General features: G+C 33.3%; 1 protein-coding gene across 1 annotated transcript in view; it reads right to left on the reverse strand.

Annotated features, from left to right (window-relative positions):
* KIF21A (kinesin family member 21A) overlaps window positions 1-17,240 on the reverse strand; it is a 79,889-nt gene that overhangs the window by 17,813 nt on the left and 44,836 nt on the right. Inside the window, exons 25-32 of the mRNA XM_011927549.1 lie at window positions 16,634-16,848; window positions 13,895-14,002; window positions 12,504-12,632; window positions 10,373-10,411; window positions 9,669-9,683; window positions 5,875-6,011; window positions 4,061-4,241; window positions 2,102-2,266 (exon numbers count right to left, since the gene is read on the reverse strand). Coding sequence (XP_011782939.1) covers window positions 2,102-2,266; window positions 4,061-4,241; window positions 5,875-6,011; window positions 9,669-9,683; window positions 10,373-10,411; window positions 12,504-12,632; window positions 13,895-14,002; window positions 16,634-16,848 — 989 coding nt within the window. The remainder of the gene's footprint in view (window positions 1-2,101; window positions 2,267-4,060; window positions 4,242-5,874; window positions 6,012-9,668; window positions 9,684-10,372; window positions 10,412-12,503; window positions 12,633-13,894; window positions 14,003-16,633; window positions 16,849-17,240) is intronic.

Below are 17,240 nucleotides of genomic sequence, written 5' to 3' on the forward strand. Positions count from 1 at the left end.
TATGTGCCACATTTTCTTAATCCAGTCTGTCACTGATGGACATTTGGGTTGATTCCAAGTCTTTGCTATTGTGAATAGTGCCGCAATAAACATACAGCATCACCAGCTTTTTTCATTTTAGCTCCACATCTACAAAACTCTGTTCAAATTAGTCAAAACTATTATAATCTATGATGCAAATGGGAGAGTCATAAATCAGTTATTCTAAAGCTGACTAACGTCATTTAGGCAAGCAAAAAGGCAGCAGAAGTCTAAAAAATGATTAATTTTAACTCCAACCTAAATCCACCTAAACATTAATCTGCTAAATGTCTGAATAGGACCGATTAGGTCCAATTTGAATTTCAAATAAAATGATGATATCACTGATGTAATTACAAAATCAGTAACAATACTGAGAAAGTAAAATTATTTTATTACACACACATTTTCACAAATACACGTAAGTGCATGTACATCATATATGCACATACATGCACATATATACATACATATATCTATGTACACACATATATGTGTGGATGTGTACATCAGAAAATAAGTGGTCAAAATAATTTCATCAATTATTATAAAGATATGAAAATGACCAGCTATGTGGCTGGTAGAAAACTGGGTAACGTCAGTTGTCAGAGGGTAAGAATGAACCTTTGTTTCATAGTCCTACCTCAAATCAAGCTGCTGGAATAAAGACATGTATCTAGCTTTTAAGATATTAGAGTTTCTTGAAAAATATTCTTTTAGTTCCTTTGTTAAGATCTACATTTAATTAGTAATATCTTACTGAAATCAACCAGCAAATTAAACAGTGCAAAGATTTTGAAAAGCTGGTATCTTTTCTGCCTTGTGTCATGATTTTCACTATTTCTACCATGGTGCTCTTACTATGAGTCAAATTCAGTATCTTCAAGAATAAGCCAAGTCCTCACCTCATTTCTCATTTTCTTAAAAAAGTACTGTTTTCAATTTTCTACATTTTATTTATAATATAGTATTTAGGACCATGGTTTTTCTCTTATCTATTTATCTACAAATTATGTTTATTATACTTTGTCAGTCATACTGTAACATGCCTTAAATGTTATAAATTATAACACTAGTTTTTCTCAAAGTTTTTCAAAAAAACATCCATTTGATTTACCATTGGCAAATCCCTTCTGGATGAGAGGCACCCCATGTTACCTGAATCAAAAATGTTCCTAAGAATCCTGTAATAGCCTGTTTAATGGCCTTTATCCTCCATTATAAGATGAGCTCTAAGAAGGTAGATCAAGGCTGGGCACAGAGGCTCCTGCCTGTAACCCCAGCGCTTTGGGAGGCTTAGGTGTCAGAAACATTTGAGCCCAGGAGTTCACAACCAGCCACATTTGTCTTGCTCTATATCACCACACTGTTGGTGCAATGCCTGACATATTTGGGTTGAATAAATATTTGTTAACTAATAAGTCAATGTTAACTAATAAGTCAATGTAAAATTTTGCTGTCAAAATTTTAAGAACTAGAAAACAAGCTAACATAAACACTCAACTAAAGGAAAAAAACTCACACTTCATAGGAAATAAAAATCGAATGAAAGATGTAATGCCTTAAATTTTAATTTATCTTTTTTTCTTTTTAACTATTTTATCTTCTTAATACTTCATAGTTTACATATATTTTATTTTATATTCACAAAAATTCTGTGAGGACTTTATGCTCAAGTTGTTAATTTAATTTTATCAATGAAAACATTTAAGATATAAGATATTTAAGTGATGTTGCAAAAATAACTCTATCAAGAGTACTGGTAAAACTAGGATGAGAATCTTAGCCTCCTTCTAGTATACAATATGACTTGCAGGCAAATATTAAGAAATTGCAATGTTTTAATTTTATTTTTCCCCCATATACTTATTTTCCAAGCAATGGAGATTAAAAAAAGAAAATTGTCAGTTTGTTAATAAGGACACAAGAGACATTTAGAGGTATATGCTGAATAAAAAAGCCTATGATTTTACATTAAATTCTGGGGTCATAAAAATTGGACTTCACATGCACTAATGTTATTAATATCTGAAGTTGTATTTGCCATAGGCAAGAGGTATGTTTTCTTAAAAATATCTACCTTTTAAGATCCCACATCCTGACAGCATTTCCGGAAGCAGCATAGAGGAAGGTGCCAGTTGGGTTTAGGGCAATTTGATTGATCTGGTTCTCTCCAGAAGGAATAGCTACTGTTCGACTGGTACTTGCAGAACAAGCATCTCCAAGAGTAACTTGACCTGAAGACCTTAAGAGATACAAACAAAGCAAAAAAGTCACATTCCTGGACTTGGGTTTGGCTTAGAATTCCTTGAATTCCCGGGAAACTGGCTGTAGACAACAACAAGAACAGTGTCCTTTTGTCACTGTACGCATAGTACCTAGCACAGCACCTAACACAGAGTTGGCACATATAAATAAATATTTGGCAAGTGAAGAGATGAATGAATAAAATAAGATTACATGGTTTAAAATTCTTACTTGGTATACTAGTAATTCCAGGCCCTGAGTTAGGAAGGACTAAAACATCTTTCAGAAAAGATGAGATTTTTTTTTTTATGTTAAACATAAAAAAAATCAACAAATGGCTGGGTGTAGTGGCTCACGCCTGTAATTCAAGCACTTGGAGGCCAACGCAGGTGGATCACCCAAGGTCAGGAGTTTGAGACCAGCCTGGCCAACATGGTGAAACCCCGTCTATAATAAAAATACAAAAAATTAGCTGGGGATGGTGGTGCATGCCTGTAGTCCCAGCTACTCGGGAGGCTGAACCTGGGAGGTGAGGGTGGCAGTGAGCCAAGAATGCACCACTGCACTCCACCTTGGATGACAGAGCAAAACTCCATCTCAAAAAAAAAAAAAAAAATCAACAAATAATACGTTGCCACAAAACTAATTTATTTTCCTACAGCTTCCAGCAGCACCACCCTCCCCCACCCGAGGGCCAGGCTTACCAATACTCTTTTGTGTATAAGAATTGCCTTTCTGGATTAAAGACAATGGAGACCTTTTGAATTATTTGCAGTTTTCATTTACTTTAACCGAATCATAGATGGAGTATCTAAAGCATTAAACATAGCATATGCCTGTTTCTTCAGATAAATTCTAGGTGAAATTTTTTTTAAATTTTGAAACTTTTTTTTAGCTAAATTCTAAAATATTAAGCCATAATCAGTCTTTTCAAATTTGACTTTAGTGATTCAACTGAATTGGTAAATTTCTACCATAAGACATGTTATATCCTAATATACGATATAATAGTAATATTTTTCTACAAGATTTTCAAGACTTGTATTCAGTACAAAGAATAATGTTCTCAAATTATAAAACAGCACTTAAAAATAGTCTCTACTATCTCTACAAATTAGTAAAAATTAACCTTTCTTATGCTCTCTTCTCTCATTTAAATGATTACCAAGTTTACATCAATTTTGATTATTAAAATAATTCATCAATATTACAGCAAAAAGAATCACTTGTTCTACACTTCTAAAGACAAATACGATAATAAGCACAGAAAAAACAAATTCATCCTCCAATTATCCAACACCACCTAGAGTTATGAAATTTGCACTCACACCAAAGCAGTCTCAGTCCTTAAAAAACACTCTCAGCTTTTCAATCTCTGTTAATTAAAGGTTATAAGCACTTCTTCACTGCCTACCATGGTGATTTCAGCCATTTCCCAAGGAATGGTAGTTATTTGAAGCAAGTAATATAAAACATTGAACTCTATCAAATAAGAAATAGCATTAAAATGTAATACCTTATATTTGGGAGGGAGAAAACATGAAATGTATACTTAGTCACTGATCAAATATGGCTTATCCCTTTCTGTTTAATACCAGGCTCTTATACTTCATTTGTCAAATTTTTCCCCCTCTTATTTTATCTGTGCTTTTCATTGTGAACACTTTTAATATCCTCTAGGAAGTGAACAGGTATACAAAAGTTAAAATGCATTTATAGTCCTCTCTTTTATTTTGTAAAAAAAAAAGAAGAGATATTCCTCCTTTATGCTATTTGTCTTCAAGTTACTTACGTCAGTGTCCGAATGCACTTTGCTGAATCTCTGATATCCCACACCTTAATATAAGATGTTGATACAGTGAAGACCAAACTGGTATAATTACAATATTTTACAGACACGACATTGTTGGGATGACCCCCTAGTGACATTATTTCCTGCCCAGTCACCAGATTCCATACTTTACAAGTACGATCTAAAACAAACAAATAATAATAATAATAAAAAACACTGTTAATATGAACTACTTTAGGTTCTATTAATAATAAAAATTATTTAAACAATTTCTCTTCTATGGGAAGGAAATGAAAATAGTAATTAACATATAACAAGGATCCTAATGTCATCCTTGACCCTCTGCAACAGGCTCAAAGACTAGGTATGTATAAAGGATCAGATAAAAGTCTGGGATGTCTGTTGTATGTATCATGTGGTATTGAAAAAATATTTATGAAAAATTTTGAAACGGTCATAACAAAAGAGTCTTGCTTCAAATTGCCCCTGAATTTAGAGTGGCAGTCTCAGGTCAGCCTCTTCAAAACATTCTTCTCTGATCATATTCCCACCTCCTCACAACATACTCTCTACACTAGTAAATATACACACATTTTTCCCCCCAAGGGTCAATGACTATATAAATTTTATTTTTGACCCAAAAACATAATCACAAAACTATTCTTGTTCTTTTTCTGATGTGTTGAATATCTAGTTATACTGGAGAGATACATTTAATTTGAATCATTAGAAAAATACAGTATTTTCAAAGAACATTTTTCTTTTAATTAGGGAATTTCTTTTACCTAAAATTCATAAGTTCTAGCTGGGATCTTATACTTCCCTCATAGACAATGAGAAATAAATATTCGCTGATTAAAGTGAATCTTGGACTATCCCTAAATGCTAAAAACTTTTATGAGCTCCCTGAATTCCTGTATATGCTTGCTTTTCACCTTTCTAGCCTCAATGACCAGTACTTCTCTTATACATATTCCATTTTTCAACCCAAGTAGAATTAGTTTCCAAACATGCTCCACTTTGATCTTCATGTCTCTGCTTATGTTATTCTGTAATCTTGATTATTCATTCCTGTCAATATCCAAACCATCCTATAAGGTACATCCTAAATGACTCCTTGTCAAAGCCTTCCTTGTTTCTCACAGCTGTGCATAATTCCTTCCTTTTCCAGAATCCCAAAACTCTTAGTCTAGAATTCTTCAAAGCATTTATAGCTGGTTTCCAGTTACTTGCAATTGTACCAAAGGGGTTAAGAGTGCAGGATTGGAGAAGGGTATACCTAGGTTTCTAATCCTGGTTCTTCCACTTACTAGCTAAATTTACCTGAGAAAAGTATTTATTCACTTGAAGCCTGAGTTTCTTTGTCTACAAAATGAGGATGCAATATGTATCTCATTCAGATTGTTGTGAGAATTAAGTGAGATATATTAGTATTAGCATACTGCCTAGCATAGCCCCTGATATGTAGCAAGTGTTGCAGAAATAGTGGTTGCTACGCATCTTATTCTCTTTCCCATATTGTACATTTAAATAGCCTTTTACAGATTTTTATATAATCTGCATTTCAAAATTCAGGACCCTACATGCAGTACATGCCCAAATACCGCAGAGAGATGTATTCTGTCACCAGTGTATTTACAAAACTTCAACAGAGGTTTTACTTGCTCAACTATGCAATAATTTTATATGTTTTACATTCAGGAGTTGAACCAGATTATCAGATTCTTTCTGGTCTTAAATAGCTTTCTAGAGCATGTTAAAAATGTAACTTTTTTTAAAGCTATTAAATATCTACATTAGATAACTACTGGCACCTTTCGATCCAGTGAAGAGGAGATCATCAGTAGAATCCACACAGAGCACAGCTTTTGTATGTCCTTCAGCTATGTGAATACACTGAAGTGGAAAAGCTCTGATTCCTTTTGAAGCTGGAAATGGGTTGATTATGCCCCTAAGGTGGGGAAAAAACAAACAAACCAAGACTCACTTAAATATCATGAGACTATATCATGAGACTAGTTTTGTTTTTTTTCCCCTAACTTTAAGAAGTCTTTATAAGTAAGTAGTAATAAAATCCAGACTGCTGTCTTTTAAGCAAAAGGACAAATTGTGAAATAGTAATAGTGATGGAGTATATCAACTAATCAGGCATCTGCTAACAGCTACATTCTGCAAAGAGCAAAGACTATAGTACATCTAGATTTTCTTATTAACAATTTCATCTCTCCAAGGTTTGATGAAACCACATTTGGGAATTATTTGAGTGTACCGAATTCTGACAAATAAGGAAGAAGCAGAAATGTCAAATAACAGGAAAACATAATTCTATGTCAAGCTGGGGTGTAAAGGAACATGCTGAAGAAAGTGTAACTTACATGCCACCTAAAATACTAAGAAAGCAGATTTCAGACAAAAATTGAAGATAGGAATAATTGAATGAACAGAAATTCTAAAGGGACAATGGGTCAAAAATATCAAAAACTTAAAGAAAAAACTGACAATCTCAAAGAAAATTTTAAAAGAATGAGAACTTAACAGTGAATGGATAAAGAAAATGTGGTACATACACACAATGGAGTACTATTCAACCATAAAAAAAGAATGAGATCATATCATTTGCAACAACATAGATAGAACTGGAGACCATTAGGTTAAGTAAAATAAGACAGGCACAGAAAGAGGATATCATTGGATATTCTCACTTATTTATAGGATCTAAAAATCAAACAATTGAACTCATGGATATAGAGAGTAGAAGGATGGTTACCAGAAGCTGGGTAGGGTAGTGGGGTTTGGGAGAGGTGGGGATGTTTAATGGGTACAAAAATAATAGAAAGAGTAAGTAAGACTTACTATTTGATAGCCCACAGGGTGACTATAGTTGATAATAATTGTACATTTTAAAACTACTTAAAGAGTGTAATTGGATTTTCTGTAACACAAAGGATAATTGCTTGAGGGGATAGCTACCCCATTCTTCACGATATGATTATTGTGCATTGTATGCCTGTACCCAAATGTCTCATATACCCCATAAATATATATCTACTATGTACCTGCAAAAATTAAAAATTAAAAATTAAAAACAATGACCCTCTTTAGGGAGCTTTCTCATAAATTTGATATTTCTGTAGTTTCTGCTTTATGGCACTGGGCTATGTCCTATGGAAATATAAAGATTATCAAAACATTGTCCCTCTCCCAAAGGAGTTTAAGATAGGGTCTGAATTAAAATAATGGTGTTGGGGAGGCTAAAGATGATAATGAATTAAGGCATGACAAACAGTCAAACGTACCTTCGCTCAAAGCATTATATGTTTCAAATTATGCTGAATTATGCCCATTATGTAAGACAAATGGCATAATATTAGGATAAATACAGGTATAAAGGAAAACTGTTTTGTTTCCATCTTCTTAATGAAAGAGAAGAATCTTCGAGATGCAAGAGGGCAGAAATGATTAAGAAACGTAAACCCAAGATAAGTTAGAGCTGACAATGGCGATTTATTCAATAAATTCAGGTATTTCTGTTTTTAAATCATTATATCACAGGATTTTGAAAGTATACACCATTGTGTAGGCAAAATCCTTGTCAGTACCCTAAGAAATCACAAAGATCAAAAAAAGGGACAAAACATGTAGACCTGATCTTCCAAAAAGCAGGAAAAATGTGGAATTCAGAAACTCAACTTCTTGTTGAGTCTCACAGAGGAATACATTAAGCAAATCACTATCCACTTAAAAATAAATGCTCACCAACAAAAGATAACATGGGCTCATCAATCCCATGGGGAAAGTTTTTTGTATGGTTAATAGATACCAATTTAAGGGAATGTCTATTCACAATATATGTTGACTTGTGGACAGTGTGAATAAGTATGGAACTGTCAGAGTAAAGTATTTCCACAGGTAGTTGAAGAGTCACACCTAACGAGTCAAGGTCACAGCTGATCTGGAAGATCTTTAGTATCTAGTCAATCTTTCCCTAGCCCTAGGGAGAAGTGGCATACTTATTAAAGGGATATATTAAGGAGCTGGACATTATATTGCCTGAACAAAATCACTGAAACAAAATTCATTTATTTTATATGCCTACTCACTATCAATGATTTGTTTAATAGAAATAAATATTTCAGGAGAAAGACAGCGATAGACTTACTGCATTCTATGTAGGCCATATATGGAATGAGGTGTAGTTTTAGATGTCCCATTTTAAGAAGAACATTGAAAAATTGAAGCCTTTATAATAAACAGTAGAAGCAGAATGAAGGATCTGTAGACTATATTACATAAGGAACAGATGATGAAACTATTGAGCTGATAAAATAACATTTACTGGAGAGAGGATACAATAGCATAATTTAAAAGCGCTGAATATTTGAAGAGCTGTCATATATAAACAAAAAGATACGTAAAATTAATTCTGGTAAGGGAAAAAAGGGCTGATGAAGACTAACGAATGGAAATTTAAAGGAGGCAAATTTAGAGTTGGGGAGAAAAAACATTTGTTTTTAGGGTCTGGTTATAATGATCACAAAAGTGATAGGAGTTTCTTATCCCTACAAACGACACAAGGAATTATTATCTTTGGATATATGATTATGAAATCTGATGCCATGATTTGCATACATGTGTCAATTTGAGATTACTGAAACTGATGCTCAGTAATTTATAATCTAACAATTTAACCAGATTAAAACTGAAACTGGAGCAAGACCCATTCAAAAGTCTGAATCTGCCATTTTGAAATTTTGATGCCTTAAGGTTCACAGATACAAACTGAAGCCATCAAATTTAAAAATATGGCTTCAAATATTGAAAAGGTATGATTTTAAAGAATAGGTTGCTCTGTTAATTCTCAAACAGAGAATATATATGTATGTATAGGTCAAAAAGCTGGTTGTAAGAAAACAATTCATGTTAACAGCCTAAGAGCTATTTTCAATGTGTATTTAATGACAAATCTTAAGAAAAAACTAAACTGTACCCTCAGATAGGTAATACTGTGTCTCCAAAGGTTTATTTCCTTCAGATTACAAGCTTTATCCTAATAATCTATTAAATGTTTCCCTTATGTTACATTAATATTAAATGTAACATCCAACACAATTCTGTCATATCAAAGGTTATACTATCATAAAATACTCAGTAAATATTATGACTTATGTATTGCACAGTTATTTCCTGGAGATCAGGATGTCTTTTTTTGATTCTTATGTATTTTTATGTCATTGGTTATTCAGTCTTTTGAGAAAAAAGAATCTCAATATTAAACATAGTGTTTTATTAATTAGATACTTTAAAATGTTCTTAAATATTCAGAATATTAGGATTAATATTTTATATAAACTACCAAAGATAACTGAAACTTATAGATATTAGAAACATACAGCCATGGTATTTATTTCTCTATTCAAATTAATCTATTCACATTTTGAAATATAAAATCAACTTTAAAAGAGTTTAAGGTTAAATATGGCAAATTTGTACAACAGACTTGATCTGAAGGAGAAAAAAATAAATAAACACTTATTTTTATCCCATGCAAACCTGTAAGGTCTTTCGATACTGGAAATGAAATTAATTTCCTCTCCCTTCCCCTGCCTACCTTCTGGAGGATCTGCTGATGATCAGCAAAATGGCCGTAAAACACGGAAAACAAGTGCAAAGAGGGAGGACATAAAATGATAATGGTGAAAGGGAATGAGACAGAGAGAAAGGGAAAGAGAAGTTAAGGACCCCCAGAAAAATCCATAACATGAGAAAAAAAATACCAGTTATTTTTAAAGCTGCACCTATTCTTAAAAATATTCATTTTTAAAAATGCTTCCGTAGTGTTTATTTCTTATTCTTTTTAATTTTTGGTACAACAGTATCCTTTTTTTCTCTAGCATACTTTTATTTTTAATCATATAATCTTTTTACTTAAAATTGCTAAACCAACAAGAAAAAATACCTTATCTACCTCACACACTTTGAGGCATTAGAAATGCTTATCATTGAGAATAAGAAACCTTCTTGACATCAATATTCACAAAACTTGATTTCTTTTAAAGAAAAGATTTAGATTACAGACAGAAAACAGGTATCACAATTTTTAAACTATTATACAAAAAAAAACCCACTACTTTATCTAAAAGGTATGATAACAAAAATGTATTAAAATTATCATGTTTAGAAATATTAGTGCATTTATATGATTTACAACAAGTGATGCATGCAACAAAAAACAGACTTGCTTAGAATTTCTAGGAAGGCATTTCAGAACATCAATGAAATTCCAGAATGTAGGAAAGGCAGGAAAGAAAGTACCTGTGTACCTCCGACAGAGAGGAGTCACTTTCATCAGACCTATAGTGAAAGAGTTAGCATTATGAGAGAAAGAATACAGATGTCAACAGGTAAGGACACTGACTTTGGACTCAAAATCAACAGCATGAATAACAGATATATAGCAAACATTTCCTTCATAGTGCCCTGATTTTCTATTTGCACTGGATATTAGCATATTTAAGGTATAGCTAAGTCACGTAAAGAGTTTGATATTTATGTCTTCTAGCAAGACTTTGGGGACTAAAATTTTCTAATACTGATATACAAAATCTATCCTCACTTCTAAAATTTAGGCCTTGGAGAAGAAAAATATCAAGTACATGAGATACAGCACTTGAAGGTTTGCTCCATTAATTTGGCTAGTCCTGGAAAAATTTTCCCATTTCAATAACAGTTCATCAATTTCATTCATCTTGATAATGATTACTTTAGATACAGACGCTAATGTTGAAGTTACACAAATAGATTGTGTTTTTGCATAGAAAGCAAGTCACTCAAAATTTAACAACCTTTGGTTTTAGCTTATTTCAAAAACACTGAGTTCTTATGACTAGGGAGCATCTTAATAATAGCTGGGGTACTTTAGTGGGCTTTTAAAATAGACAAGTCACTCTCGTTAGCCCTACCTTGAGGCCTCCAAGACTGCAGTGAGCCTGGTTATTATGAAAATCTATTTAGACTGTACAACAGGCTTGAGGAGAATGAGGATATGGTGAGTGTTGGCATAGAATGTAACTAGAAACAACGTGCGGGATCTGCATCTTGCTAGTGGGATATGGTAGTCTCAAAAAGCAGCCCCACAGAAAGTAATGTAAGGAGGTAGGCAAGTTTTTGAAAGTGTAGAGTAGTCAGTTATTCTACATTTTAGTTTATAGAGATGACAACAGAGTCAAATTATTGGTAGCTCATAAAGTATTTCAGTAAAAAATATGGAACTGTGATTAGGTTGTCAGGATTATCAAAAGATTGGCAGAAAATGTTTTGACTGTGAAAGCAAGGTAGGCACAAATTTAGCAACTCTTCATATACCTAGTGAAACTTGACTTCCCAAAACTATTCCTAATGTTCAACTTTTCTCAATTAATGACAGAAATAACTTACAATGTTAAAGAGTATTTTGTTTAATAACACAGGAAAATATTTACCTACCTATATCAATTTAAAGAACATATCTTCCACTAATTAAATCATATTAAAATCTAATGAAGGATCCATAAATAAAAGAATTATCCATAAATTAAGCATATTTATAATTCTCTAAAAATTATGGCATGATTCTCTAAGTTTATAGAGCCATTTAAAATGATCTAAACATGCCAGACAGATCTTAAATGGCATCCTATAAATTTTAGAGATTATTGATACATACAGGGTGGTAATAGCAGAAAAATCATTATCATTCCAAGTCCAAGCAGACAAGTCAGAGTTAATAAATACCTTATGGCAGTATTGTTAGTACAGCATTCTTGCAAGAGAGATTCTGGCTCAATGTGTGGATATTTTGTCATTTCAAATTTGATGACAATTACATTTTCTACATCCCTTCAACTTCTCCACCCCGCTCCCAGTCCTACTCTCTCCATCCGTAAAGGTGATTTTTTTATTCCAAGAACACAATTACTGAAATTTTGTGGTGAACTTGTCTAGAACAATCAGATGACAATAACATGTTGCACATGTAACAATGGCCTTTGTAAACTGTTATATCCCCCAGAAGTAAAGTAATTTGCCTCTTTCCAACTCAGGCTATCTAAATTAGAGGCTTTTGTGGGCTCATAGAAGCTAAAGAATCTCCAAAAATTTAAAGATCAAGTGGTCTCAAAGATTTTTCAGTTCTAATTTACTTGTAAAAGAAAAGGCAAGACAAGTGCTGAAGGAATAGCAATACAAATCTACAACAGGGAATAATGTTCAGCAGGAAAATAATTTTCTCTAATTTTGGCTGCATGGCTCCTTTCCCATTGGAAAGATGCCATGGGATAAATACGGCAAGAGTTCACAAGTCAGGCTCCATCACCTACACAAAGATGACTACATGTTTGCTACAGACTGTATTGACAGGTTCAGAATATTATATAAATAATTGGGGCTCTTTTCCATAATGACTTACTTATCCTGCTGAACTGATGTGTTTCCCTGAGAAACAGTAAGACGATTAAAAACATTCAGTTCATTACGGGGCCGGCTTGGTGGGGAAGAAGGAGGTGAAAGACTAGCCTCTGAAGTTCCAGAATCTGAGCTACAAGAAAAAAAGAACATAAAGTAGGTGGCTTTAATTGTTACGATTTGTTAGAAAAGTTATAAGAAACATGCTCTTTAAAAAAATCTTTTTATTAGAGAGCTCCTTCTTTCCTTTCTCTCTTCCTTTTTGGTAAGATAAAATGCATTCTGAACAATTTTTAAAATTTCTTTTCACTGGATTTTGTCACATTGGCCACAAGATGGCACTAAAGAGAAGATTCTGTCTGCTGAAATCAGAAGTCAGTATAAAATAAAGCAAGCCACATTTAAAATCATACAATTTTAGAATCAAGAGCAAGTTTCTCACTTTACAGATGAGGAAAGAGACCCAGAGAGCTTATGAGAAGTTTGCGTATTCAGTTGATTCATTCATCTATTTTTAAATCACTTATGTGCTCCATCCCCATTTCCCAATTATTCTTGAGAGATTCAATTCAGTACAAACAGGCAAACTACGTCTTTAAGTACAGGAAGCAAGGGTGATAAGAAGGATAATTTCTATGACATTCAAGTCAGTTAAACTCGTGGTCAAAAAAGAGAGTGTGCATCTTGGCACAGGGTAGTGGATGGTATAGAATTGTCCATTTAGGCACGGAAAATAAATGAACACTTCCCTTTAAATATATTCACATTTATTTTTCTTAAAGAAATTAAAGTAATTTACTTTGCTAATATTTAAATGTAAATTCGCATAAATGCTTTCCCTCAAGGACATGTCTGAGATCTACCTGTCACATGCAGAACAGGCAAACTGAGAGAGGGGTGGCAGGGTAACACTGGTTCTAATCCAATCAACTTCTGCATGCTGTCATGCTGCAATTTTTAAATGCCCAGTTAAGTGGATCATCAGATTACATTATGTACTGCTAAGTAAACTAACCCTCACAAAACACACAAAAAAACACTGAGGATAATACCAACAATGTAAACATGAGAGAGCAGCAAGAAAATGGCACAACAACACACCCTATGATTTATTAGTTTTTCTGTCAGCCACTGTAAAGAGGTAGGGTCAAGGTCAGTTTTAGCTGATATTGCAATGATGGTCAAAATTAATTATAAATTTTTACAAGTATGTATATGACCAAGAATATTAGACCACCGAGTCAAGCCAAAAGCTGACTTGACTGTCTTGATTAGTCAAATAGTCATAACCACAGTGCCAGCCTAAATCTGGAAAATAATTTCATGATTGTCTTTAGCAGTAAGTGCAGCAGGCATTTAATACAGTCTAGCAGGTAAAAAACATTAGTCACTTACTGCTTTTGTTCCTTGGTCTTTGATTTTTCTGCTTTCTCATATGCCTTTCTCCTTGTTACAGGAGAAGGCTCTGGAATTTTTTTTTCTGGTAGAGATGACTGCCTGGAACTAAAGTAAAATAAGATTCTTTAATTACCTAATTCTAAATTTGCACATACAACTTTGGTAGACAGTCAATCTAAAATTTGTAATAGGTTAATAATTGGAACCTGACAAAGATTATTACTTGAGAACAAACAATAAAACTAACATAGGAAAATATTACATGAGTTATTTTTAGTTGATGGAAGCTCAACAACCATAATTTTTAAACTGGTGATCTTATTAAATATATAACAACTTATCATCTTTGAATATAAATATCAATGATATGCTGCCAAATAGCTACAACAAATATTTTGGATGTGTTTTAATTTCACTGGTAATTATTTCAGATGAAGAAAAATTATCTTTATAGTTTTGTAAGAACAAAAATATTAGCATATCAGAATTTAAGAAACAATGAGATTTAATGAATTAACATTGAGACACAATCACAAAATAGTTCTATAGGTAATCATACACACACAAATATACATAATTATTTTACTTAGCTAGTATTTAATTTGTATCTATGTATATTTTAGTAATAAAGTATTCTTGCCTTAAATATTTTAAATGCCAAATATCTGCTTGTAATTAAAAATTCAAGAAAATAATTTTTGTATATGGTGATAATGAATTTTAACTGAAAAAAAAAAAATGTCTGGGCCAGGAATGGTGACTCACACCTGTAATCCCAACACTTTGGGAGGCTGAGGTGGATGGGTCACTTGAGGTCATGAGTTCAAGACCAGCCTGGACAACATGGTGAAACTCTGTCTCTACTAAAAATACAAAAATTAGCTGAGTGTGGTGGGCGCCTGTAATCCCAGCTACTTGGGAGGCTGAGGTAGGAGAATCGCTTGAAGCCAGGAGGCAGAGACTGCAGTGAGCCAAGATCACACCACTGCACTCCAGCCTGGGCAACAGAGCAAGACTCCACCTAAAAAAAAGAAAAAGTCTGGGGGAAAAAAACCCACTAAGGAATTAGACAGCAAGACTTACAAAATGGGTTTACATGATTCCTATTTAAAAGCAAAAACTAAACGTAATTAAATTTTGTGTGCTTGATTTTTCTAATCAGGAAATCACATTTTAGCAATCCTGCATCATTTAAATTACAAGGATCACTTGAGTAAAAGTTACACAGTAATGGCTTAGAAGAGTTACTGCACTAAGTGAGTGACCAAATTCTCACAATGTATAAAGAATTACAAATATATGAGTATAAGCATGTGTATTTATGAAAACTACAAACTAAGTTATCTAGAGGCAGAGGCCAAAAGATATTTTTTACAACCTGTCATAAATGATACAATTTTAAAATGTAAAAAGACAAATAGAAGAGATTACCTGAATCTGGATTCCAGGCCTTAGATTTAGTCTTGAAGTTCCAAAGTCTCACTCATCTGACAGGTTAAACACCTAACACATGCTAGTTCCTAAAATCTGACCTGAGTTCCATATCACTACCTTCACCAAAAGCATTTCTTCTACTCTTATCACAAAAGCAATGAAGCCATAAACTATACTGGTTAGCAATCTCTAACAGCAGATCCAACAGTTAATTACATAGGCTACCTCAAGCACATGCAAGAAAGTTCTGTCATCATTAAAATTAATTCTGGAACAAAAGGTAGCAGATGGGATTACTGAATGGAAAACAATGGAAATATCCTCATAAAATGAAGAATATTATGAGAAACGGCTATTCAAGTGTGGAAAGTTTGTTATTTCGTATTATTCACTGATCATATAGTGTGTGCCACTTTTGGGGGGGGAATATTCTTCAGTGCAGAGATGTATTCATTCCATAAATTATCTGCTAGATCACATGTGAGGATTAGTTTGAAAAATGACGTTAACAATCTTTACCAGTGAATGACTAATCTAATATTAATATAACTATCAAAACACACACATGCACACATGGTACACATATGCACACACACACATACGCACACACACAGGACTATGTGGGAAAATCTTTGTCCTCAAGATAATAATTAAAAATAGTCTATGCAAGACTTATTTTGAATAGAAGGTTTTTTGTTCAGATTATCATAAGAAAGAGAATATTTCCTCCTTCAAATCTTTAATAATATCAATACAAATATTTTTAGGGGCATCACTCATCCCAGATAAACAATATGCTTCAAGGTAAAAAATTAGGAAAGTTCAAAATGTATTAAACTTGTAATTGGTATTTTCTTTTTCCTTTAAAAAGAGTCAGCAAAGATTTACTATCCTGACAGGTCTCTCAAAACTAGGATATAGGTAATTCAGAGAAAATTTAAGAGTCTAAACTTTCTGTTTATACATAATAGTTACATAACAGTTTTATAGGTATAACTTTAATTTAGGTGTTTCTATATAAGCATTGTCTGTAATTCATAACTCAGACGTTATAAAAATTATAACTCTTAAGAATGATCCTAAAACTTGGCAACAAGACAAAGCAATTCAACAAAGGACCTTTCAAATTATTTCAACTCTCCAAAAAATTAGGGGAGACAACACCTAACAAATTATTTCGAAAACCAGAGATCAAATTTACATAAATTTTAAATAATAGAAATAAGAAATTAGCAACATGCATACTTTTTTTTTTAAAAAAAGCCAAAAGAAAAGAAGTTAGTGTAGCTGGGCCAAACTTACATGCTGCCTATCTTAGAAGGTAAGCCAGGTGGGGGAGAGAGCTCTTTTTCCCTAGCAGAGGTACCACTTGTCTCTGTATTCATTCCAATCACTTGCCCTTCTGCAACAGGTGTAAGAGGGCCAGGCAAGGAGGCATCTCCTGTACTAGTATCTGAAGCTAGTTCACTGCTATCTGCATACAGCAATTCCATCTGAGTGGTGGTTCTCCTTCGGGCCTAGTCAAAGAATGGAAGGAAAAGCAATCAGGAGCAAACTCTTGCATAGAAGATGATTAGGGAACAGAGATTTATATGAGTTTGAAATAGGTAAAAACATTTAGCGTGTCTTTTCCTAGAAGGTGTGCCAAACATAGCATGTGAGATAGTGACAAGCCAGAGCTATAGCTGGACAAAACCTTTAGAGGCCAAAATAATAGCCAACATTTGTATTGTACTTATATGCCAGGCACTGTTCCACACACATTATTATATTAGCAGGAGTAATATCATTATCTCAATTCCCAATCGAGGAAACTGAGGCGCAAAAAAGTTAAGTAATTTGCCCAAGGTCATACAGCTAGTACGTGACAAAGCCAGATTCAAAGCCAGGTTGTCTGCCTCCAACATTA

Source organism: Colobus angolensis, unplaced genomic scaffold, assembly GCF_000951035.1.
Source record: "Colobus angolensis palliatus isolate OR3802 unplaced genomic scaffold, Cang.pa_1.0 Scaffold726, whole genome shotgun sequence".
NCBI lineage: Eukaryota > Metazoa > Chordata > Mammalia > Primates > Cercopithecidae > Colobus > Colobus angolensis.